This window comes from Pyrgilauda ruficollis, unplaced genomic scaffold, assembly GCF_017590135.1.
Source record: "Pyrgilauda ruficollis isolate IOZ18807 unplaced genomic scaffold, ASM1759013v1 scaffold203, whole genome shotgun sequence".
Lineage (NCBI taxonomy): Eukaryota > Metazoa > Chordata > Aves > Passeriformes > Passeridae > Pyrgilauda > Pyrgilauda ruficollis.
The window spans coordinates 1-25,794 of NW_024519541.1; the positions used below are offsets into that span (position 1 = coordinate 1).

The 25,794-nt window shown below is 43.7% G+C and overlaps 1 protein-coding gene and 1 long non-coding RNA gene across 3 annotated transcripts; one reads left to right on the plus strand and one right to left on the minus strand.

Moving 5' to 3' along the window:
* Nucleotides 1-4,223: 4,223 nt before the first annotated feature.
* On the minus strand, nt 4,224-24,525 carry PTPDC1 (protein tyrosine phosphatase domain containing 1). Of its 2 annotated transcripts, XM_041467240.1 has the most exons (10): nt 24,502-24,525; nt 13,885-13,977; nt 11,141-11,312; nt 10,356-10,436; nt 10,013-10,131; nt 9,177-9,314; nt 7,307-8,511; nt 6,382-6,567; nt 5,558-5,668; nt 4,224-4,765 (listed from the first exon to the last, which is right to left on the minus strand). In XM_041467240.1, the coding sequence occupies exons 2-10, from the start codon at nt 13,967-13,969 to the stop codon at nt 4,649-4,651; spliced, it is 2,214 nt and encodes a 737-aa protein (XP_041323174.1). In that variant the 5' UTR covers nt 13,970-13,977; nt 24,502-24,525; the 3' UTR covers nt 4,224-4,648. The 2 variants fall into 2 exon arrangements, with proteins under 2 accessions (XP_041323174.1, XP_041323173.1); XM_041467239.1 differs by lacking the exons at nt 13,885-13,977; nt 24,502-24,525 and adding an exon at nt 11,815-12,659.
* Nucleotides 12,739-16,620, plus strand: LOC121353415. The gene is made up of 4 exons (XR_005955113.1): nt 12,739-12,798; nt 13,160-13,334; nt 13,496-13,605; nt 15,574-16,620. It is a non-coding gene; the product is annotated as an uncharacterized LOC121353415 (long non-coding RNA).
* Nucleotides 24,526-25,794: the final 1,269 nt, after the last annotated feature.

Genomic DNA, 25,794 nt, shown 5'->3' on the forward strand with positions numbered 1-25,794 from the left:
TCTGAGTCATGTGGCAAGACATTGATAGGCCCGTTGACAGGAGATAAGGGAAAGAACTATGCCCCTCCTGGTTTCAGCAGCTTTTGAGGATAGGAATAGAATACCTCTTTATACTGTAACCTAGGACAAGCGGTCACCCCAGTGTCCGGCTGCTAGCAGCAGCAAAGCCCACCCAGCACCAGCACTGGCTGAGCTCCATGCCCAGGAGGAGCCGTGGATGCGCACGGTGTGGGCAGGCAGGAGCCAGGCAGGGGCTGCTGTTGAAATGGAGGTTTTGGGGTGTTCAGTTAGCAATATGAATTAAGCATTTAAATTTTAAATTGTAGAATTATGTGTTGAATTTGAACCTTTTACTTAAGAAACCTCTGCCATGGTACAAAGGGCATAGGAAAATGCAAATTTCTGAAGCTTCTTGCGATCAAGGACAATACCAGGAGAAGACCAGGGAATGCAACAAGCCTAGCTAAAGGAGCTCCTCTGTCTCCAAGCTGATCAAAACCGACAGACGTACTCACATAAGCACCAAGGGACCACAGCGCACGCGCAAAGGAGAAAAGTTCAGAAGTTCAGTCATGAGGAAGACCACAGCCTTCGGCCTCAGAGACCACCAAAGACCCCAGCGTGACCACCACAGGAAACAACGCACGGCCAGAAGGGCGGGGATCTAACTACCATGCGAGGCGAGGACAGGCGGGGCCGGGGGTTGAATGTGCATGAAGAGATTGTGTAATGTAATGCGTATGGAACATCTTCGTGAGCAAAGATGTGGCTCGGACCAGGGCTCGGGGCACAAGTTTTCACGAGAGCCATCTCGCTTGTGCCGGGCCCTGACATGCATACCCACTTCATAACTACACCAGGTTGTGGAGTGTCGCTATAGGACATGAAATAAAACAACGCAGACACGCAACGCTCCAAGGTTAAAAAGAGGGCAGTTTAATTTCTGACTCCAACATTTATAGATTTCCAAATGTGACAGTGGATTGGAGGGCGAAAGTGCCACCTCTCCAATGACACTGGACAATCCAACAGTCCATCAAATTTCTCCTCCCGAAGAAAAAAATGCAAAACAGTAAGTTATTTACATAAAGTGTGTGAAAAAGTTTGTTACAAGAATGTAAACATCAGAAGGCTTAGAAGAACTTTAAGAAACAGGCCGACAGTGGAGTCAGTTTATTCTGCATATCGCTTCACTGTGACCAGTGGCGGGTCCCTGGGGGGATGGGGCAGCCCATGCTGAGCGTCGTCCCTGGGCTGAGGCACATTTCCTTCTATGGGATCATCTGGGCCCAGACCTCCTCCAGTGGCATGCCCAGGAAAAGAGGGAAGCCATCAAGAGCGTCTCCAGGGACACAGCCTGACCAGCAATTTCACCAGGCAAAACAAAGCTCCTCCCTAATTAACACACACTTGATAGGACCTAACTGATGGACCATCACCAATCCAGGGTGCTGCACAGGCTCTGCTGCTCTCAGCGAGGGCCAGAAGGGAAGGACAGGGAAGGGCTGCGTGGCCTTGGGGTCCCACAGGGCTGGTGAACGGCCCCAGAGACACAACAACCCAGGTGCAACCAGACTTGATTTCCAGGTCGAAACATTCGGCATAGCCGGCCTGGACTTCCCCATAAGGCACGTGGGGGCTTTGGAGTCCCCCATAAGGTGCACAAGGGGCTGGGGTCCCTTGTGACATACACATTTTAGGTTTCTTGTGAGGCAAGGAGGGCACTGGGGTCCACTTCAAGTCATGCAAGGGATTTGGAATCCTGTGTGAGGCATGCAGGGGGCTTGGGATCTCTCCCAAGGTGTGCAGGGTGCTGGGCTTTCTGCTGAGGCACATGGCCGGGTTTTGGGTTCTCATTTCAGACGTAGAGAGGGCTGTGGACTCTCATAAGCGTGCAGGTGCTTTGCGTCCCTCCTGCTGCACGCAGTGGGGCTGGGGTTTCTGCCGAGGCACGCAGGGGACGGGGACCTCCGGCGGTCCCTGCCGGGCCCGTCCGGCTCCGGGCTGCCGTGGCCCGGGGGCAGCTGCCGTGCCGGCACGGCGTTGGCGAGGCGCCGAGGCGGAGCTGCCCCGCCGGGTCGCGCCGCACCGGCACGGCACGGGTGGTGCTGAGCGCCGGGCAGGCGGCACCGCGAGCCCAGGGGCTACAGCCCCGGCCCGGGCAGGGCCCTGGCGCCGCCCGCCCGGCTCTCCCGGCCTGTGGCCATCCCGGGCGGCAGGGGCTCGCTCTGGGCCGCGCTCTCCCCGGCCAGCGGGGCTCCGGGCGAGCACCCGGCTCCTGCCACTGCCCTGAGAACGCTGAGGGGCATTCGGGGCCGGAACTGAACTTGACAGGGAGACAACTCATAGGAGACTTGTTTTGGCCTTTTACAAGATTAACTGAGAAACAACGTAAAATCCCGGGCTAAATCGTGTGGTTTAACGCAAGGGGATTCCTTGGAGACCCTTCGTAACTCCCCGTGGGGCCGGGCCAGGCCGCGTCCCAGCAAGCACCAACACCCGGCTGCTCTGATCTATGCAGCACGGCTGGGACCAGGGAAACGAGTCAGTATCCCTACAGCTGCCCGCTCTGCCTGCAGGGCTGGCACGCAACAGCAGTGTTCCAGAAGGAACGGGCATTTTTACATCCTCAGGGCCGTGTGCTCTTTGGTCCTGGAGCAGAGAGAAAAGCCAAATGTGACAGACTAAACTTGCCTGTAGGAGAGGGATGCCTCTGAGGCATCAGCAGAGGGTCTGGGGACCTGTGGTGCCAGCCAGTGGCCCGGCACTCGGACACAGCAGGAAGACCCCAGACTATCACACTTCACCTGGCAGGGTAGAAAAGCCCGGGGTTCTTTGTTCAGGGTCCCCCAGAGGCACCAGCTCAAGCTGCCACTGTTCCACAGGGATTAAATTTTTTAAAGATCCAAACATCTGACACTCTGCTGTGGAGGACATTCCACATTTCTGATCTTTTGGGCATTTAGGAGCTTTTGATTTTGCTTTGCACCCAAGAAAAATAAACTCCCAACTGTGCACAAATAACTTCTTTAGCATGTCCTCCTTTTATTTTCAGCTGATTTTTCACTGTTCTCTGTTACCTTGTCCTCATCTTTCCAAAATTCCTGTGCTTATTCAAGTCCAGCCTGGGACGGTGCTCACATTTTCTTTACTTCTGTAGTAATTTATGCCCAGCGATCCTGCCAACGACACCCATTTCAATGTTGCAAAAACCTAACTCTGGGCTGCAGTATGTGAATCACACTCTGGTGTGTGAGATGGCAGAGCCCCAGAGCAGGCACTGAAGAAGAAGCATTTAGTAGATTAGAAGTTGGTATTTATTTGAGCCTGACTGCTGATGCTAACACAGAACTGCCTGTTGTGTTGCCTTGCCTCTTTGCAAAGCTGGATTTGTGTTTGTGATTCACATGTGATATTTTCGAGTGTGCCTATTTTAAGATGATTCTGCCGAAGTAGCTGTTTGAATTTGAATTTGATAGAAAATCATCCAACAGTTGAGGCATATATAAATTACCTGTATTTCAAACTGGTCTATTTTTAACTCTAAATGTTAGTCATTTACAGAAATTAATAAAAATATTTTGGAAAAGGATAGATTCTTGTTTAACTATTTAAATCATCAAACTTGATGAACCGCTCATTCTGCAAACTGGTATTCCAGTCCAGATCCTAAGGCTGGAATCCAAAACTGTGTTAGGATGATGGCCCAGCTGTTTCTGTTTTACTAGATAAAAATGCCTCGGCAAAGTGTATTGCAGCTCGTAAGGTTTTGTTTAATATTTTTTTAGTATGATTATATCACATTCTTCATGCAACTATTTGCTGGATGTAAGTATGGACAGAGTCATATCCTTATGAAAATTTCATGGTGAAGTGTTTTTTCACTTAAAGCAAGCTTAGCTTAGCTAATGAAGTAAAATTCTACTCTTATTCAAAGCACTGTAAATGCCTCAATCAATTTTCTATTAAAAACAGTTTGAAGCTTTCTCAGCCAAAAAAGCCTAAATTAGGGCTTGATGACTACTGCTCAACACAGTGCATTTCTCTCCTGCAACACCTTCTAGAAATACTTTGGTTATTATTTAAGAGATCTGAAGGAAAATACTATCTGCTGTCAATAACAGATCTCAAGATCTGTCAATCACTCCATTATTACTGTTGGTCTTACTTCAAAATTTCTGAAAGGAAAAGCAGTTTCACAGGTTCAGTCAATATTTATTTTCTGCAAAGTAAAATCAAATATCATTAATGTAAACATATATAATACATAAATATTAATCCATTAAACCTTTGGGGATCATGGCACTGAACTTATGGCAGTCATATAACTTGACAATAATGTTTCTTGACAAAAACAGAGGTTTCCAAATCAATAAACACATCTGAGAACTGGAGAACCCTTCACAACAAAAAAGAACAGTACCTGAAACAAAAAGCTACAGAGAATGGTCACATGGAGCTGTTCTTTAAAACTATGTAGACTGAACAACTGCCACTAAACCTCCCTCTAAAAAAATAAAATGATTTGTTAATAACTTCTATTACCTAAAGTTAAGTAGATCATGCCAAGTAGCACAAAATGCAGTAGCTGGAAAATGCAAAATAATTTGGTAGGCCCATCTAATTCTTCGGCAGAGCTGTGTAGAAATCAAGAAGGATTCTCTGTTCCTTCTTTAATCCTTTTCCTTTTTTCTTCCAGTGCTTGTTTAAATACAGTTTTCAAGGTATTGTAAACATATGGCCCATCCTCAGAATTGAAGCTTGTCTAATAAAAGAGAGAAGTTTCAGTACAGTTGTTAAAGAGATGCCATACAGCAAAATGCAAATTAGATGCACAACATTAAATTTTAAAAAAGCTTTGAGATTTATCAAAGAAAATACGTGTTTTTGATGGAGTGCTTAATGCTAAGTGTTTTCAGTTTTATGCTAACTAGACATTAAAATAAAAGAGAAGGAGAAATGTGGTGATTGTTTTAACAGGCAGATTTACAAGAGAAGAGGAAGCAGCATGGTGAACATTCTGTTCAAGCTCAGATTTCATTGACTGAATCTGAGAAGAAACGAGCTGAGCAATAGCTTCACCTGTTACTGAATGAGCCCAAAGCAGAAATTAGTTACTCGAATCCTGTGGTACAGGCCTGGAACAGAACTGACTTGCAGTGTAATTTCAGAAAATTATTTAATCTGAATCACAGGGTACAGAATCTACCAAAGCCTTTGGTAAGCTACTCTAGGTGATTAGTCAGTGTCACCCTGTAAAATTATCTTTTCCCTAATTTGAAGACGTCCATGAACTGGCAGTGGTCCAGAAAGAGAAAAATGAGACTCCAGGATTAAGGCTGTAGTGACAAAATTTAATTTTGTTGAGAACATTTCCAACCCTTTATGTATGTGATTATTATAAAACGTAAATTCTGAAATAAATAAATTTCACACTGAAGCATGAAGGAATTATTGTAGCCTTTCTCATGGAGGCCTCCCTCTGTTGACTGATTAACCCTTCATGATTTTAACCAAGTAAATACAATATCTTGGATAGTTATCTGGGATTACTTGCCTTGGTGAAAGCTTTAATAGCACGAGCAAGTACGGCCTCCTCCACGTCAGCTGGCAGCACTTGCAGTTTCACCACACAGTGTAAAATACAAAGGATGGTCTGACACTGCTCCTGGTGGAGAAAAGGAACAGCAGCTCATCAGAAGAAATATTTCCATAAAAAGCAGTTTAGCACTCAGATTTTGTTAACTGCTGTTTAAACACCAGGTTGTGCCTTCCTGTGCTGAAACCTTCATGTGCAGGAGTTGGTGGGGAATTCCCACCAGCCCAAAGAGCCTCTGCATAATTATTTCAGTCATGACAGGAAAACTCTTCTCCTGAGTGCCACAAACTACTCTGGGAATTCCTTGTTATTTCTGGGAATTTCAAGATTCCCTCCACGAACAGCAGCCTTCCTGTGAATTGGCACAGGAAAGGTGAGATTTGATCTTTTCAGCCCAAAATGCTGTGCATATTCAGGGCTTCTTTCCCCATCTTGTATCTCTCTCTGTCCTTCCAAGTCTCCGTCACCACTGGAAGCTGGCAGAGAGACACCTGAGCAGTGAGGAGGAAGAAAGGGAGGAACAATCTTTGTGGCTGTTCTTTCCCAACCCTTTTCCAGCTTAATTAAGGGGCTGGAGCATTTGTCACACAGGTAGCCTGCTCTAGGTAACTCTGTTTTGAGCAAGACACTTGGACTAGAAGATACCTAGAGATACCCAGACAAGTCACGTAATTTGATGCAGAATGAATTCTCATTCTGAATTTAAAAGAGAATGAAATGGCTTTTTTAAAGTGTAGCCCTTGCCTAAAGTGAAAGAATGAATTGTCAGATCCAATACGTACCTTTCTCAGCAAGTAGAGTGCATCCTGGGATTTTGTGCAGTTTTTTGCCAGCATGTCAATATCATCTTTGGATATAATAGGTTCTTTCAGCTGCTCTATCCATGACCACATCAAGCTGCAGAGGATAAAAGGATCTCTCTCGGTGCAGATTTTATCCCAAGCTCCATCTTGAGAATTCAGTTCTTTCTTAAAACAAAACAAAAACAAAAAACCCAAACAAAAACAAACAAACAAAAAACAACAAAAAAAAACAACAAAAAAAAACAAAACAAAAAAAAACTGAAAATGCATCATCTATACACCTTTGCCAACATTCCCCTTGATTGTAGCAGTATTTGGCTCTTATGTTCCAACAAGAAAAGAGTTATCCAAAAAAGTTGTATTTTTTTCCAGAGTATCAACATTAATCAGCAGTAATACAAGTGATTCATTCAAACAGAAGGATGGCAGCAGCAGGGCAGCTGAGAACCTCCCAGTACTCCACTGGAATACATAAACCAGCTTTGCATCACAACTTCAAAGCAAATTTTGCTAAGAGGATTTGGGTTTGACGATAAGCAATTAAGTTTCTACTAAATTCTTTTTCTTTTACTCACAAATCCTCTGATTAGTTCTGAGAAAACACTGATGAAAACCAACTCAGACCTTTAAACCTGTACTATTTCTGTGCCACCAGCAGCCAGAAATAATGGCATCAATTTCACCCAGTTAGGAAAGTGAACATAACCAGAACCTCCACCCTCCTGCTGTAGACCAGAACGTGTAGGTGTATCTTACCAGCCTGTGAAAGACCTGAACCCAGACCTCCTATAAACTGCTATCCCATTATGCCATTTCAAAGCTCCACATGGCATTTTTGCCATTCCAGGAATTCACTGAGGTGAAATATGCAGAGCCCATACCATGGATTTGAGTTAAAAATTACCTGCCACATTTCTACCTTCTGCTTCACTTCATCCTCTCCCAGAAATTCATTTATATCTGCAAGTGCTTTGGCTGCCAAAACTCTTCGGGCTTCCAAACTTAATTCTGACTGCAGAACAATGTGTGGAATTGTCTCTGACAGCTCTCTGCTACTCTCGCTTTCATATCCAATGGAAAAGTTCACTTTGGAAGAGGAAGAAGAAGAGTCAGAGTCCTCAGAGAGATAGACTCTCCTGCCATATATATTGGTCTTGTGGTCCTTCCTGTGAGCAGTCTCATTGGCAAAGCTGTGCCTTGGCATCCCAGGTTCCTTAGGATCGTGCATGGACGCGAGGTCTGAGGAAAAGGTCCTGCTGCGTTGTACTTCTTTGGTAGAGCTCTTTCTGTGATAGGAGCCATCCCTACGTCCATCCAAACTAAATCTCCCTTGACTCCAGAACATGCACGTGTTACGCACTAATGCTTCTTTGTTTAACTCCAGCTGTGGCTTTGCCTCACCTGTGGCAGAACATTCCTCCCCACTATTCTGCTTGGGTTTGTTGTTCACTAAGATCTGAGCAGGCACTGTCCAGGCAGTGTCATCCTGTTCCAAAAGAAACTCAGTTCTCCTTAGGTCTGACTCACTGTAGCTCAGACGCCTTCTCAGATGAGTAAGAGGCTGAAGGAATTCGACATTCCTTCTTTTACAGAAAGCGTCACATTCGTATCCCAGGGAGGAGTGTGAGTCCTGGCTGTCGAGAGCAGAGGAGTAGGTGTTGGACGAGTCCGACATGTCGCTGTCGTGCCTGGCCAGCTCCCGCTCGAGCTCCGTGGATGACAGCTGGGACACGGTCTTCTCAATCTCAGCTGAGAGGTCTGGGATGTCCAGCAGCTCTGCCTCTACCACCTGCCTGTTCTCAGCCAGGTCCAGCAGCAGCTTGCACACCAGGTGGATGAGTTTTGGCACATGCTTGAGGTGCCTGCTCTCGTAGCCGTGGAGCAGGTGCCTCTGGCGGGTCAGGTACTGGGACAGGGTGACCGCATGTGCCTTGGGCTCACAGCACGCGAAGACATTGCGGAGAGGGACCAGGAACTGGGAAAACTCCCTGACACACAGCAGCTGCCCCCGGGTCTGGATGGAATTGGGCCTTTTGGCTCTGACAAACAGAATCGCTTGGTCAGCACTCATTCTGGTGGCAAAAACTAAGTAGCAAGCTATTAGAACACCTGGAAAATAAAAAGACAGGATTAGTGAAGGAACTGTCAGACTCAAACAAATACTCAGTGGGAATATGGGATAGAAATTAATATAGGTGAAGACAGAGTGTTGTCTATTATGTGATGCTATTACTTAAATGTAATTTCCTGTGAAGAAGCACAAGACAGTGAAGCTCTGCTCACTGCACTGCAGTGGGAGCTCCCCATGGCCTCTCCAGGAGTTCCACCATTAACAAACATGGGAGCAATGGGGGCTTCTATGGGAAGGGCACAACCAAAAAGGACTTGAAAGAAGCCAGTGAAATTTTAGGTGCTCTACCAAATCTACCTGATCCAACAGAGAGTGGCAGGTTTGTGAACATGTTATAAATACTGGACAATTAAAGTGTACCAAGGGAATTTTTCCCCTCCAAAAGCAGCTGTCACATTTGAATGTAATGGAACAATTATACAGATTTTAAAATTCTCTATCTTACAGGTTTTTCATTTTAATATACTAAAACTGATCTTCTCTAGCTGTTGAGGACATTTGGACACAGTAGTTTGGCACTTCTAACCATTTTATAGAGGTCCATCTTGCAATGACACTGAATCTAGCCCAGTTATTACTGGTTTATAACCAGAGATGGAGTTTCTAGAGGAACCCTGGTGCTGCTCCTGCACGGGGCACATACCTGTCCTCCCAAGTCCTGCGTGGCAGTGAACAGCCACCCTCCCCTCCTGCAGGGCGAAAGACATCACCTTTACCATGTCAAGGATAGTCGTGAGAGATGCCACTCCGTAATCCTTCCATCCAAAATTATAAAAATAAACTGAAATAAAAAGAGAGACAGTGATTTTCTGCCACACCAAATGTGAAAGGTGTAGTTTGCAGAGGAGAAATTACACTGCGTAATGGACTTAAAATCTGACTACATCTTGCTTGCAAGAGATTATTTTCCCATTTCAGTGTATGCTTCCTATTAAAACTTGATAGATACATGAAGCTAGCAAAAATTTGTCAAACTCAAGTTTAGCTAGAATGTAAAAGAGGTAACAAAACAGTGATTCATCCAAAATTACTCAGCTATATATAGAAAGAGGGCAAGTTTTTCTTTTCAGAAATAAAAGCACTTCTTCAGTTAGCAGCTGCTTTTTACAGAGAGGCACTTTCTTTCTTCAGACCATAACACGAAAATACAAAAATACTGTCAGGAGCAGTGTCCTCACGTGGAATAACCTTTTATAGTCTAGGTAAGAAGACAAAAGTGTACCAGAATTTGTGAATACAGAAGAAAAAGAGAACTGTTGTCCTTCCTTTAGAACCACCTGAACACAAACCCTCCATCTCTCTCTGTATAATACACAATCTTCAATATTGTGTTATTGGCTCTTCATTGTATTTGCCAGGTTTCACGTTTTGTGCAATGTTTCCTACATAGCTGTGTTTAACTCACAGGAATTCAAGTAAAAATATCCTTAAATGCCAAAGTCAATAATTAATGAGGAACAACAGCAGGAAGGAACTTACTGCCAGCCTCCATAAAGGCTTCAGGAAGGTAGGTGAAGCCGCTCTCCTGCTCCAGGGGGTTCCCACAGCTCGCGTGCTCCCCAGGACGCTGAAGGTTAATTATGGTTTTTATGCCACATCTTAAGGAAGAAATAGATGAGTCAAAGTATTACAGGCAGCCAAAATCTCATTGTCCCTTATTTTCTGAAACATGTATTTATTCTTAGTGGAGAATAAATCTTTACCTGTAGAGTGTTAAAATGAAAGGATCTTTATCAACAATCCAAATCTATGTTGAAAGAGAAAATGGATCAGGAATTACACCAGCAATACTTACAATAAATAAATTGACTGAATTTGTTACCTTTCAAACTGCTCAATAATGTTGTACTTTTCAATTAATTCTGTTGAGGGTCGAGCCATAGCCAGGATGTTATCTGTTATCCTGAGAAATTACAAAAGTAAATAATAATGTTATCATTAGTATTTTCCTGGGTATGAGTCTTCCAAAATAAGAATACCATTATATTCAAGAAAGAAATACCTTGTTGATTAATTAGAAATTACTTTTAAAAATCCTACTATGCCACAGTGTTAGTGATAAATCCTATTAAACTGATACAGATGGAACATTATCGAAAGACAATTACTGGAACTGGTTAAATGCCAGGACATAAGTAAAAATTTCTTTGAATAGAAATCTGGACCCAGATCCCTGTCTGTCCCTTTAAGGTTTGCAAATGCTGCTTAAGCATTTGCTGTTAGAAAAAAAACAGTAAGAACATCAAGATACATTTAATGTGACTTTTGCTGCACATGAACATCCTTCTGAACAGACGCCCACATTATTTCATCTGCAGGAAATGCTTTTACTTTTCAATTTTATTATTAACATACTTAATTCATTTGCATCCTTATCCTTAGTAGCCCAGAACAGCTTTTTAATAATTCATGACAGACAGGTATTTATTCTTTTGGATGTGAACCAAACCCACTGTCAGCCAACAGGAACCTTTCACTGTTCTTTCCTGGGCTGTGTACGACAGCCACTACGTCAGGTTCTAATTCCAGATCAAATTCTCGTTATGTGTTGCACTTAGCAGCTGATTTTTAGAAAGCCCAGCTATTCTGCCGCGTTGAGCTGCTCACCAGGAGGAGTAGAGCCCCTTGATGGCCTGCTCGTGCTCGGCCCAGCGCGCGGGGTTCTCGTACTTGCAGGCGCGGCCGCCGCAGGCCATGGAGCACTGCATGTGCCCGGGGATGACGTGGCGCAGCCGCTCCCCCACCTTCGTGTACTTGGCCGTGGGGCGCCTCGAGCTCCCTGCGACACAGGCAGAGCCACGTTAGCCAGGAGCTCACTGAAAAATACCACTTCAGCCGTATGACAGAGTCACAAACACCAGAAATACACGCGATATGTATTTCAGGCTCTTTGTTCAAGGAAGGATTCTGAGGGGAAAAAAATTGCTTGCATTACTGACAGTTATTTTTTCTGATGAAGTTAGAGATTAGTGACATCCTTTACAGCTGAAAAAAGTCACAGTCCTCTTCAATCTGAAATCAATATAGTTAACCATGTCCTTGGAATATGCGTGAATATGTACTTCTGTTTTACCTGTTGTTTATAACTGAGCTGTTAGAGTAAAAAGCATGTATCAACGCCTGAATAAGGAATCAGTGAACAAAAGAGAATATACAAAATACAAGAAAATTAAACCCCACTATTTTATCCACACATAAAAAGTACAGTTAACAGAACAAAAGTATAGTAATACCGAGAAAATACCCAGAACTGCCAACAGTCTCAATGAAAAGTACTTTACTTTTTTTTTCAGGAAAAGTTGCATCTAGCTCCTCGGGGCTGAGCGACGACAGAGCCACCATGACCCGGTGCGTGGACGAGGAGAGCAGCTCCACCACGGAGCTGCGGCGCCGCTGGCTGAGGCGGAGAAGGGGATCGGAGGAGGAATGCCTCCGCCCCTGGAAGAAATGGCTAAAGATGCTGACGGCCGAGCGCCTGCGGGGGGAAGGCTGCATGGCTGCGCGGCCCCAGCTCCGCCCGGCGCCGCTGCCCGGGGCACTCTGAGCGCAAGGGAAGTTGCTCAGAGCTGAAGTTGCGGGAGCGGAGCGGAGCATCCCCGAGCACGCTCGGCAGCTGGTCCCCGGGGCTGAGCTGTCACCATGGTAACGGAGGATGCAGGCGCTGCTGCCAGCCAGCCCCGGGCTGCTCCTTTCCACAGGGATTGCGTCTGCTCGGGACAAACTGTTCCACCGCTTGATGAAAATAGTTGCTTGTCAAGTAGGTAATTTTCAAAACGCGCTGGGAACAACCAAAATGTTTGTCATAAACAATGGGAGTATTTAGTTCCTGCTCAATAATAGGCATTCAGAACTCGCTAAGACACAAAATACTCCATTCAACAGAACAATCAAAATGTAGCTGGAGGCTCTGCCTCCTGAGAGATCTGTAAGGAAGGACATTATACTCCCCCACCTCTTGGTTCTTCATTCCACAGCCACCTCTCCTCCTCCACTTCGCTGCTCCAAAATGCATCATTAGCTGTGTAATGACTGGGATTAGTGTGTTCCTGCTGAAATGCTTCAGTACATGATGAATTGTAGACTGTTTGCCTGGACCATTCACATCTTCTAACAAAACGCAATTTGTTATCCAAAACAAAAGACTGGGATTTTTTTTTCCAGGGCACAGCTTTTTCATGAAGCAAAGCTGTTAACCCTGCAGCCTGACAGAAAGCAGATCACGAGGAGGAGAAGGTGTGTCAGCTGAGTGCTTCAGGCTTCTGAAGGTAGGTATGAGGTGGCAAATTGCCTCCCACTTTGCTTCCAGTGTGCTGAGCAGGAGAATGAGGTGGCCAGAAAGATTGCAGCACTTGAAAAAGCTACTGTGCACAGAATGGATTATAGAGAGGTAAAAAGCCTCTGTCATCCCAATATCTGTGCATCAGACTGCACTGAAAGGGGAAGGCTGGGAAAATCAAGAAAATTCACTTTAATTTGTCAATAAACAAATTAATCCCATTGCATTTTCCTAAAACACATTTGTGTTTCTTCTTGTACCACAAAACCAGTAACTTGTACAGAGGAATTTGCATAAGAGGAAGTTCCCTTTTGTGACAAATTCACCAGGCAAAAATCTGCTTCTTCCAGGCACTGATCAGGAACTGAGGGCCTGAACTTTGACTGCTGCTCCCCAGCTCTTACAGAGACATGGCAATGTTTGCTGTGGGTACCAGGCCTGAAATATCAGCAGTGATGTTGTGTGAGGAAAGGAATATGTGCAAAACCTTGACTCGTCATTCATCAGTGGAGCTGTTATCAACAGGTGAGGAAACATGTAAATATGCTTTTATTTTGGGGGTTGTGTGAAAGAGAAAGGAAATGAAAAAGGCTATATGCTACCTGTATTGAAGGAATGTGAAAAATATTTTCTAATTAACTACCTTACTTTCTTGTATTTAATTATTTTTCTCTTTCTCTTCCCAGAAACTTTTCAGTATATATCAAATGATAGTGGAGACAGAAGCGAGGAAGATAAAATGCTCAACATCATTATTTTCCTACTGAATCTAGCAGCTTTGCAAACAGTCAAAATGGTAAGAAAGAATTGCATCCTGTACAACTTTAAATAATTTGAAAATTGCATAGTTTCTTCTATTAAGAGATCTGACAAAATGAAAATTACAGAAAAGATCAACACATTATGACCATGATATGTTGATGAAATAATGCAGTTTGGTTTTGTTAGAGACATTTTAAATTTATAAACATGGATAATATTTCTGGGTTTTTAAAAATTTTGTAGGTTTTTTTTTTTTTACCCAGAATTGTTCTAAGCATTTATTATGAATGGCATATCAGAGCCAAATTCTTACCTGAACTCATATTTGCCAGATACACACTGCTCTCTATCAGTGAGGAGTATGGTTGCTCATTTTGCAGCAAAACTCCCGCAGCCATTGCAGTACCTGTTGGAGCAATAAAATAATCACTGAAAACCTACAAGAGAAGCTCAAAAAAGGTAGAATAAAGCCACATGCTCCTGGTCATGGAGTCATTGAAGATTTGGGTAGTCAGGTATGGGCTGGTACTTGACAGACAGATTGTCTACAATCCACGGCCCTTGCTGCTCTCTTCCCTGCACTCTTGGGCTTTGGAATCACATCTGCCATGATTCTCCTCAAACAGGAAAACTGAACCCATGACTCTCTCCAGGCAGCAACAGATTTTTTCTCTACTGTTACTTCTAATACAAGGTAGGTCCTGCTCTGATGGCCTTCTATCCAACAGAAAGATAAAGCAAGCTGTAAATATGAACACAGGAATCAGTCTGTGATATTTAAAGAAACGCTGTGCAGGCTCTTGAGTGGAAATTCTTACTTAGTATAAGATCACCCTTCTGTTTCTCTTATCTCTATAGGAAAATAGCTGCAAGCATAACAAAAAAGAGCAATGTTTATACCAAACTAAGCACATCTCTGCTGTATCATTAACTACAGAAACTTTGCTAAATAGACAAACCTTGGGTTCCCAAGTCTGCAAAACCAGTATTAGGATTCAGCAGCATAAATAAGGTTTTAAAATACACATTTGCTAAAAAAATAAATATAAAAATAGAAGAGTCCTGTGAGGATTAGGTGATACAACCGGCCTGTGTGGTGCTAACTGCTTACTGTTCAGTGCTCAGCTTTTATCTCTAGTTCTGCATAATTATTTTTGTAGCAAATATTTAAATAAAATTTATTCATTCAGATATTACATTATCTACCACATACTTGAATAAATTATTCTTCCAACAATGCTAATGGACTTTATTCCACAAAGTCAGCCAGTGCAGCTCTGTTCTTTTCAAGATGCTTAATGGTGGGAACAGATCACAGATCCACATTAAGAACCCTTTCACAGAGCTGCACTACTCCTCTCGAAGGGATGAGAATTACATTTGTTAGTGAAAGACAAAAAGCCTTCTGAAACTTCAGAGGTGCTTAGAAATGCATCTCTAATGTAAGTACGTTAAGAAGAATATGAATCAGGAATACTCTTTAATAAAAATTAAAAGAGTATCTGGAGCATTTTCTACTCAGCTACTTGACCATCTCACTCTGTATTCTGAAAAGTCAATCCTTTAATAAAGTACCTTCATATAATTGCATTCTATTTTGAGAAGTTCCAGAACCTCTATTTTTTTTTCAATGGATTTTGAAATCAGTAAGTGATGGCTTCCATTATCAGAGGAAACTTTGAACCTAAAGAAAGAACTTCATTTTATCCCCAGAATTTCTTTTTTAGAGTTAACAATGCTGAATTAACAAAAATTATTGGTTTCTATTTCTCAGAAAGTTCTCTTCAGAATTCTTAATAGCTTGTCCAGATAACAGTTGAAAAACATATCTCATCATCCTGGCAGCAGAATCACCACAATGACTATTTAGCTCTCCTATTTCCTTGTACTCAAGTGATAAAAAATAAATAAAATAATAAAAAAAAAATTAAATTAGGGGGATATATATTTCTATCTAAAATTTTTTTCCTTTTTTTTTTTTTTTTTTTCTTTCTTTTCCCAGGAATCAGGCTGATAAGAGCTCTTAACTGGAAAGGGATGAGATGGGGGTTAATGCAGAAGAGAATATACCTAGAGTATGACAAAATATTAGCAAGATTCTTCTAAGCTGCAGTGCAGAGGTGAGCTCTGTGTTTCTTTGTTGTCTAACCAATTTTCTTTCACTTTTACACCAAATCCATAATTCCTGTGCTGCCCAACTGACCTGAACATTTTGTCTGTGCCTTTCAGTTTGCAAAACTTGACTGACAGCTCAGTGTGATGAATGGGAGCAATTCCCTTATATTTACTTCTGAAGAAAAAGTTAGTAATATTGTGACAAATTACTATGCTGAGTTACACTGCACTCCCTCAGAGAGGTGTAAGGTGGTAATTTGGGACAGGTCAGTGCTGATGTCCCTACAGAGGGGCATTACGTTCCTGCACCAGTAAAAAGGATGATAGAAGTAAAAATAGTGCTTAGGTTAAAGCAGCGCTCTCTCCTGCTTTGCTTTTGTACCAGATATTCTTGGTTTTTAAAGACGTTCTTCAGCATTTTGCACATCTCGAGAACGCTCGGTAGCTGCCGAAGGCGCAGCCTGGAGCGCTGTTCCAGGCCGCAGTGGCATGAGCTGCCTGAGGATCTGAGTCACGTACCTTGGGGCAATCACGATATCGCCTTAATCAGCCCTGCTGCTTGATCTCTGCCGTGCATCCCTATTGCCATGACAGCAAAGAGGCTGGCCCTCAATCCCGCCTCCCTGAACGAGTGAGAGGAACGGTATCTCCTGCGGTAGAGTCCCGTCTCTGTCCGGTCCCTGAGTGAAAGGAACGGTATCTCCTGCGGTGCAGTTCCACCTCTGTTCCAGCACAGGCAGCGGAGCGGGAACACCCGGCTCCTTACACCACACTGCAGGAAATGTGCCTGTGCTGTCGGCTGGCAGAAGGCAAGAGCAGGACCACGCTGCCCAAGGAATCTCTTGGCATCCTCATGCCAAGCACTCTGGGTATTTCAAGAGGTCCCCTCCAGGTGTGGGTTTGATATGTGCTTTGATGTTTGTATGCAGTTCTGAGTTGCCTTTTCTTTCCCCCCACTTTTGAGCTGAACAATTTCTACCAGAAGGGATTTTTGTCTCCTGTTGCAATGGATTCACGTGTTGCATTTGGAAACACGACAGCTGTCATGCCCCACTCGCTGCTGCACACGTGCAGGGGTGCATTTCCTGCAGAGGATGCAGTGTGGGCACCTCGTGCCGCTGCGGATGAGATCGCTCCCAGCATCCACCTTCTCCTCAACAGTGAAGCCCCTTGCCCACGGGCATTTCCTCTGGAATAAAGGCCCTGCTCTTTGTAAGGTCACAGGGGAGCAGCAGGGTGCCACACAGGCAGCAGGACAGCTGGGACAGCGGGGATCCCACGGAGCAGGTCCATGCTCCTTCCAAAGGCCACCTTCCACAGGCAGCATCCCTCACTGGCTCTCAGGAGCTGGCTGCAGGATGGACCCAGCAAACCAGCAGTGGGCTTTGCAAATGAACAACTCTGCTTTGTCATAAAAAAACACTCCTTTCTGGTATTTCAGGATCTGGAAACCAGCAGCTTCCAGCGGCTGGGCTGAATTTTTGCTCCAGACTGAAATGAGAGGAGCAATGTCCATTATTGCAGCAGCCAGAAAACAATTATACAGTCAAAAAGTGAGGAGAGAAGATGCTGATCTCACTATGTTGGCAATGAGGATGGTTATTTAATAAATGCAATAGCTACCTTTTACTTCAGAACACACTTTCAAACAGAGAGAAGAGCTTGCATTCCCAGCTGGAAGGATTCCAGTTAGGGCAGTGTAGCTGCAGTAATCCCATTGTAAGGTTCCCCACTGCGCCCCTGTGCACCTATCCACGAATAGTGAGGCCCAGATCTTTAATTCCTGTGGCTTTGGCAAACAAGGATGTCACAGCAGACCACACACTTTAAAAGATTACTTGTATGTATTAACATGAAAAAAATTTAGTAAGTTTTCCATTTAAAATATCAATATATGGGAAAAATTATTTTAAACCTCAAATATATTCATACAATAAAGGCAATGCTGATGCTTAGGCCTGTCACATGAAATTCTGAGATTATTTTTACTGTTTTATTATCTTCTAAAGTGAATTTGTTCTCTCCCTGTTGCAGTCACCTGTAAGTGACTACCTAGCAGACAAATTTTTAAAGGAACTTAGTATCTCGCTGCAGGTAGGGGTGAGGGTAGCCTAGTACCTAAGCACTTGGCTGACACCTTTAAAATTTCCTGTGGCCTAATTCTGCAAGTACTTGAGAAGCTTTGCTTTTGTGAGCAGTCCCACAGAAGCCAACGGAATGTCTAAATATAGGATCACGCGAGATAAAGTTTCACTGCCAAAATGCAAAATCCTGTAAACAACACTAATGGAGATGTTTCAGGCAGATGACTAAAGATAACGCTGATGATTAAGACTAAGTAAAAATAGAATAGTGTAGTGAGGACTGGGTATATTTAATGAAATGGTTAAGAGCTACTGAATTATAACCTTGTCTCTCAATTCAGGCTTTGAATCTGATGCTTTAATATTGGCAGATCATGAGAGTTTCTAGCAAAAAATTTTCTAAATTGGCTGAGACGTGGTTAGTCACTGGTACAGGAAGAACTGTTAAATGAAAATGCATTTTAAATTACCACAGACTATCTAATTTTAACATTGCCAGGAATAACAAAGCATTTCTAAAGGTTTGTAAAAAAATTATGATAACTGAGGGTTTTGCTAAACTTGATTATTATGATTAATGAAACATGATGCAAAGGTTGTTGTGCTAATGCCTGTACAAGGGAAAAAGCTCACTGGGAACAGGTATTTCATGAATGCTTAAGCTACAATTTAACCATGGTCTGGAAGGCAGTTTTAGCACTGAACACACATCTTCCAGTAGGCACACACCTCAATTCCCAAGGTGCTTTAAAAAGCTCAATTATTTGAAATTTGAAACATTTACCACCTGTAAGCAAACACCAAAATACTGTAAAAGCAAATAAACACATGGATAAAGGACAGAGAGAAGACTAGGTAAAATTGTAAACAAATTTTCATATAGTTAGTTTAGTTATACATACTTACACAGCAGGCTGATACTACAGCTGCTGTGAAACTCCAGGGGTTTCACACTGGAACCACAACCAAAACAGATTTGTTATTTCTACATGTCTTTTACCCTCTTTGGGAAAAAATATTCCCCACCTGTCTTAGTAAAAGATGAATGTCGTTTAATCATCAAGTTTGATGTTTACAAAGGACTCTAACCTCTTTCATGTACAAAAGATACAAGAGAATATAATTCATTAAAAGATTATGTAGGTGCTGATTTGGTGATTCAGTCTTTGCTGTTCATAGATTCTTGACATAAATAGCAAGAAACTGCAAGCTAAACTGGTGGACAAGTCTCTCAATTGACTTGAGCCATGTTATTTAAATCACCTCTTTCTGTGGCAGTGCTAACCTAATGGTTAACAGAAGGTATTTTAAACTACCTTGAACAGGCTGGCAGGCAGTAATTACTAGATTCATCAAGGAGATGGCGTAAGTGAATATATTAACTGTTCTACAAACAAAAATACTGGCTCTGAGACCCTTGATCATGAACATCATGTTTATCAAGAGACTCTCAGACTCATCACACTGACTACACGCAGAAGAATGAAATACTGTCAGTAATTGTCAGCATTCTGACAGCACTCAAGTGCAAGTTCAAAAATTAACTCTGCAAGTTAGAGGATTTTTACATCTAATATAGTCAAAACCATAGTAAATTTACATGAGTTTTAATAGTTTCAGTAATTTCGGTGTAACACCTTACCTGTTACCCTGCAAAAAGAATGAGTGAGCGCTGATCCCTTCATTGCTGCAGTATCAGCCACAAGAAACACGCTGCAGGGCAATCACGTTTTACAGAGAAGCTGAATGAATTCCCCTGGTGTTTCCTGTGGCTAATCGGATCGGGGATGGTAATCTGGGAGGAGCCAGCAACGATCTTTTCTTAACCTAAACGGTGCGGGGAGTGCCTCGGGGACTATGCAGATAATCATCCCTGAACTGCTTTCTGCGTCTGCCCGGCCTTTAAAGGGATTGAGGCAAACAGGCCGCAGCAGCCTCATGTTCTAATAACTGACTCTCCCAGCTTTGCTCTTCCTGTTCACCTCATTTCCTATTAGCAACAAGTGACCAGGTATTTATTTGTGTGTGTCTACATGCACAACACAAACAAACACAGAGCCCCAGAGAGAATTTTGTGAAGTGAGATTAATTACAGTTAAACTGATACATTGGTTTTGAAATGCCACGAAAAGAGAATTAGATAGAAATGTTCCATTGTTATCTGGGCCTATCATTGTTATCTGCATGAAACATTTCTTCTTACCCAGTAAAAACACAGAATGTCACTGAAGTATTTTTAGCAAGTATAAATTAACTGCATTAAAAGTATTGTCTCAAAATGGTAACAAAAATAAGTTCATATAAATATAATCAACTGTGATCAACTAAAAATGTAATCAACTACAGCCCAAAGATTTTGTTGATTTAACTAAATACTAGATAAATAAAAAATGTAAATAAAATAGGATACAATATCTTATTCTATCTTAAAAATAGATTTATCTCAAAATCAATTTCAAGCACTAATTAGTAACTAATGAAAAAAAGGGCTTTCATCTATTCCCATCACTTCCCTGCATGTCTTGTTCAAAAATCCCTTCCATTAATGAAGCTAGGGATTAAGTAAAAAAACCTAACAATTATTAAGTAACAAAGTATACTTAAAATTAATTAAATTGATCTGTTCTGTGATTCTAAGTTTGTGGGGAAAAAAAAAAATGGGACTTCAAAAGATTTGTACACAATTTGGGAAAAGCTACTAAGGTACCTTGGCTACTTAAAAACCTGAACAGATTGTAGAGCCTAAAACCCTCTTTTGCACATCATTCTTTAGTGTGTTGGTAGAAGTTTCAACCACAAAGGGGCCAAGCAGCCACAGCTTCCCCAGCAGGAGCTTTAGAAGCCCCAAAAATTAACCCATGTGGGTTCCCAGAGTGCCAAGAGCTGGTGTCCAGTGGCACTGCAGCAGCCCTGCCCAGGCCAGGGGACACGCACACCTGGGTGGTGGTGAAAGCAGAGGCCCAGCAGAACAGTGAAGACTTCCTGGGAATGACAGACCTGCAGCAGGAATCTGTATTGGAAATGTGGGGTAGAAAGAATCAGAGGTCAGCTAGAATGAAATATAAATTGTACAGTGAAATAAACCTGCTCTTTGCATTTCAGCTGTGGTTTGAGGGTTGCCCTTGGTTACGGGTCTGGGTCAATTGACACAACAGGAACAGCCCCATGGCAGCACTCCTTGGTTTCACATTGTTCACTCACTACAGAAGTGGCTCTAGAAATCTGAATCTGTGAATTATGAGTAAAGGGATACATGTATTTTCCAAGTGTCAGCTCACTAAAATGTGTTAACAAATGGAGCATCTGGCAAAACATTTTGTAGGAGGAGCTGGAGGAAGCTGGCATCATTTTAGTTGACTAAAGAACAAAGAGGAGCTTCAGATAACTAATAAATATTAATTAAATTCTTAATATAAGCATACTCTTTGGGGGAAGTTCTGAATGTTCACATTTGAGAAGCTGTCACTGACATACCTAAGTTTTATTTCCATGTGGGTAATATAACACTATTTACCTATTTGATTCTAGAGGGGGGTTAATCCTTGGAGGGTTTGGATTCCTGGTGCAAAAGCCTCTGCTCTGCTGTCTCCACTTGTAGGTGTCAGAGTTTTGCTGGCTACCCCTTTATCTGTTCCTACATTTGTATTCCTCACTATTAATGACACTTTGTTCAGCTGAGGAACTAATTTTTTCTAGTGTTCTGCAGAGTTTGGCTAATTCCAGGCACCAGTGCCAAATGTATTTGCTCAAACAGGACGTGCCACTGTACTTGAGGCAAGGCAAGACAAGGCTTTGTGCTAACTGAGGGTGACTTTTTGGAAAATTAACCAACAGGCTGAAATAATTTGCCATTTCCAAGGAAAGAATACACAGAGTAGGTGGGATGCTAATGACTAAACTAGCAATCTTCATGTCTCTAGGCTTGGCATTTTCCTGCTTCAACAAAATGAAGAATCCCAAGTCCTCTGGAAAATTCTGCTGAACTATGATTGCCATTTAAAGATACCAACAAGCATTTTATGTAAATAGAACAGGATCACTGGGCTTCTGGCAGCTTCTCTTGCACTGCAGGAGCTGCCTCATGGCTACTTCACAGCAGACGTAGCAAATCCACCTGTCCTGTGACCTTAGGTACAGGTTTATCAGATTAGACAGGTGGAAAAGTGTCTAAACTGCCTCATCAGAATGGCTGACCACTGCCTACACTGCACTGCTTTCAGCAATACACAGAAAGAATCAAAACATCACATTATCCTAAAACTTCAGGCTGACTAAAACCTAAGATTCATTTTCATTTAATACAAACTGTGTATTCCTTGTAATTCCTGTGTAATCCAAACTTGGATTCCTAGCTGGCTTTGGACATTTCCAACTTCTCCTTTTGCTTTTTGCTCTTCTCATAGTTTGGATTGTAAAAATCAATTAATGTTGCTTTATTTTCAGCTTGTATTGAAACTCTGCAGGTAAGGCTTTAGCTTTGTGTAACTTTACAACTGTATACATGTTATTGAAGACTTTCTCTAAGTTCTGCTTTTAGATATTTACATATATAATTTATATATACACATACAATTTTTTTTCTGTCCATGAAGCATAATGCTATACCACCACAAATCAATCACTCAAAGCCTTAGGCAGGTCTCAACTTTACCAGCAGTGTTACAGTTGTGGGAGAAATGTACACATTTAGCTGCTTAATGAGATCCCATAGCAGCAGCCCACCTGTGATCCCTGTCCTCTTTCATCATCTCTGCTTCTGACAGTCTCTCTTTTCCTGTTGGTTCAACTGTTACCTAAAATTGCCAGTAAAGGACAAAATGTAGTGAAATGTTAGGTAAAGGCAGCAGAGTAATATGAAAATTTCAATTCAAAAGACAGTTCCAAAACTGAAGAGTTGTGTCAGGTGCTACTTATAGCTCATTCAATGGACTTTCAATGCAAAAGGTGACTACACACCTAGGAAAATAATGTAGAACCATTTAAACTAGATCTAGCTAGAAAAAGGAAAGCTCTGATTTATGAGACAACTATCTTCTCCATGTCAGATTTCCCAGTTCCTAGACAACTCCTCTCACTTATAATTTTACTACTATTACACAAAATAAATTAGTCATAACGGTATAACTGGATTTATGAAGAAGTGAAATATTTACTGAAACATGTGGAAGAAACGCTTTTCGGGTCTGTTTATGTGTCCAGCCAAGCAAGTACATCATGAGAGAGGACTACATTGCTAATTGTATCTGAGGTGACACCCTCACAGCAGCTGGCCCTGCAGACTGTCTCTCTCTCTCTCTCTCTCTCACTTCATCTTGCCTTAGACATACAGGTACTTTCTGTGTCTCACATAAACTACTGATGGAAACAAGAGATGGAAAAATCACAGAATCCCAGACTGGTTTAGGCTGGAGGGATCTTAAAGCCCATCCAGTGCCACCCCTGCCATGGGCAGGGACACCTTCCATTGTCCCAGATGCTCCCAGCCCTGTCTAACTTGGCCTTGGACACTTCCAGGGATCCAGGGGCAGCCACCACCTGAATCACAACATGAACATGCTTTCAAGCAATACAAAAGTGCAAACACATTTATTTTGTACACATTATTTTGGGATTAATTTCTCCACAGATGTGAAGATCGGTGTTGCTCAGTGGTGTGAAGGACTCCCAAAAACACACCTCTGAGAAAAGCAAAAGCAAGGGATCTGTGCAAAGAGAAAACACTGAAGTCTAGGTTATTAACACATCAGGTAACCATTAATATCTTTTTGTTATTCCACTGAAGAGTGTAGTGGCAGTCTGTAGCCAAAAGCAGTAATAGCTACATCTAAAAGTTACTATTGAGTGCGTGGATTGACCTAGGCATTGAGGTCCCTCAGGCGGGGCTACTGAGCTGCGTTTTTCAGGGTGACTGAGTGATGATTAGAGGTGGGGCACAACCACTACATGCAGACACTGCTGAGAATCAGTTTCCATTGCGCTGCCCCGCTGTCATTCATGGTCCTCTCTCTCCCTGACAGCTGTGGGCCTTTGTGAAAGTAAAACTACACAGATCATTTATTATACTGAAAGCATTTGAGGTTGTGATTCAGGGGGTGGCAGCCCCATCCCTGGAAGTATTCAAAGCCAGGTTGAACGGGGCTTGGAGCACCCTGGGAAAGTGGAAGGTGTCCCTGGCCACGGCAGGACGTGGCACGGGATGAACTTTAAGGTCCTTTTAACCCCAGACCAGCCTGAGCTCTGCTGTGCTTCGGTTCTGTGACTATTCAGCAGCGGGTGGCAGAAGGGCTGTGTCACCGCACATCTCCCGGGGGACCACAGGCCGTTCTCGGCCACAGCCGGTGACGGGCACTGCCCGGGGACGGCAAGAGGAGCCCGGAGAGCCGTGCGGGGCCGCGCCGGGGTCTCAATCCTTAACGGAGGGGCCAGGCCGAGCAGCGAGCGGGGGCCTGCCCCACAGCCGGGGGCGCCCGGCGGGGCCGGGCGCTGTGAGGAGGGCACCGGGCGCTGTGAGGGGCACCGGGCACTGTGAGGGGCACCGGGCGCTGTGAGGAGGGCGCGGGGCACTGTGAGGGGCACCGGGCGCTGTGAGGGGCACCGGGCACTGTGAGGAGGGCGCGGGGCGCTGTGAGGAGGGCACCGGGCGCTGTGAGGGGCACCGGGCGCTGTGAGGAGGGCGCGGGGCGCTGTGAGGGACCCGGACGGGGCGGGGCGGGGGCGCGGATCCACCTCACCTGCAGGGCCGCTCGCACCGCTCCGCCGGCACCGCCCCGCGCCGCTGCGCATGCGTGGGGAGGGACCGGAGAGCGGGAGGCAGGACCGGGGACAGGGAGGCAGGGCCGGGAACGGTGGGATCGGGATCGGGAATAGAAGTGTCGGGAGCAGCAGGGTCGAGATCGGGAAACCGCGGGATCGAGAAACAGCGGGTCTGGGAAAGGCGGGGTCAGGGAGCAGTGGGATCGGGAAGGGCGGGATGCGGAGGAACACGCATGCGGGATCGGGAAAGGCGGGAGCAGGGGAAGCGAGAGGGATGCCGGGGAGGAATGGGAGCGGATTGGGGAAGGCGGGAGTGAGATCGGGAAAAGAGAGAGGCAGATGAGGGTCCGGGGCAGCAGGTGTGTGTGTGTGTGTGTGTCTGTGTCTGTGTCTGTGTCTGTGTCTGTGTGTGTGTCTGTCTCTGTCTGTCTGTCTGTCTGTCTGTGTGAATCTTTCACGCTGTTTTACTGATACGGTTTAAAGTTTAATCGTGGACCATTGGGTTTTAGTGGTAAAAGGTCGGGAATTTAATTGAAAATGTCTAAATGACCGTGTTTTCCAGGTGAATGGTGCCTACAGGTGGAGGTGTGGTCGCAGTGATACCCCTTCATCCCCCTGCCCCATCCACATCTCAGCAAGGATTTTATGGAGGAGAGGCCACACAGATGTAGGTCAGGGCTTTGAGAGGCTTAGCTGAAGATTTTTGATAGGCATGAAAGGCATTTAAGTCTTGGACACAGAGCAGAATAGGTTCGTAATGGTTTGTTTTAATGCTGGAGTTGAATATACAGTCGCTGATTAAAGGAGGAGCGAGAGCCATGAAGCTCTGCACACAGCAGTGAGCTGGGCTGGAACATCTGTCCGAGGGTCAGCAGGGTGTTCTTGGAGTGAGTGCCTGCTAACACGCTTGGGAAGTCTAAGTTGTGGTTTTCAAAGTACTCACAGACTTTTGGCAGTGTTCTTTGTCTTGTTAGCCATATTAGTACATTAGCACCTTGAATAGATGTCCCTAGTACATCAATTACTTAAACACTAGCAGGGTTTACATACTTTTAGTTGACTATTTTTAAAGGTAAAAACAGGTTTGGGAACTTCATGCAAATGCTGAAAAGAATTCTGTCACTCTTTTCTGCTAAGCTGAAGGAGTTGTCAGCATAGGTGGCACAGGGCTTTTTTCTTAAAATGTATCCGTCCCATCAGTACTAAAGTGTCTTAAATATGTCTTGATTTTTGGCAGCGTAACATATTCCTACAATAATACTGATTCATAA

What these genes read in the sequence shown, in the direction of transcription:
- PTPDC1 (XM_041467239.1), bottom strand. Translation starts at nt 12,127, where the DNA reads ATGCTCCGCTCCGCTCCCGCAACTTCAGCTCTGAGCAACTTCCCTTGC. An exon ending in ATTATTGAGCAGTTTGAAAG is followed by an intron (nt 10,132 to 10,355) that starts GTAACAAATTCA and finishes TTCTTCCTTAAG; the next exon opens with ATGTGGCATAAAAACCATAA. An exon ending in CACTCTACTTGCTGAGAAAG is followed by an intron (nt 5,669 to 6,381) that starts GTACGTATTGGA and finishes TTTCTCCACCAG; the next exon opens with GAGCAGTGTCAGACCATCCT.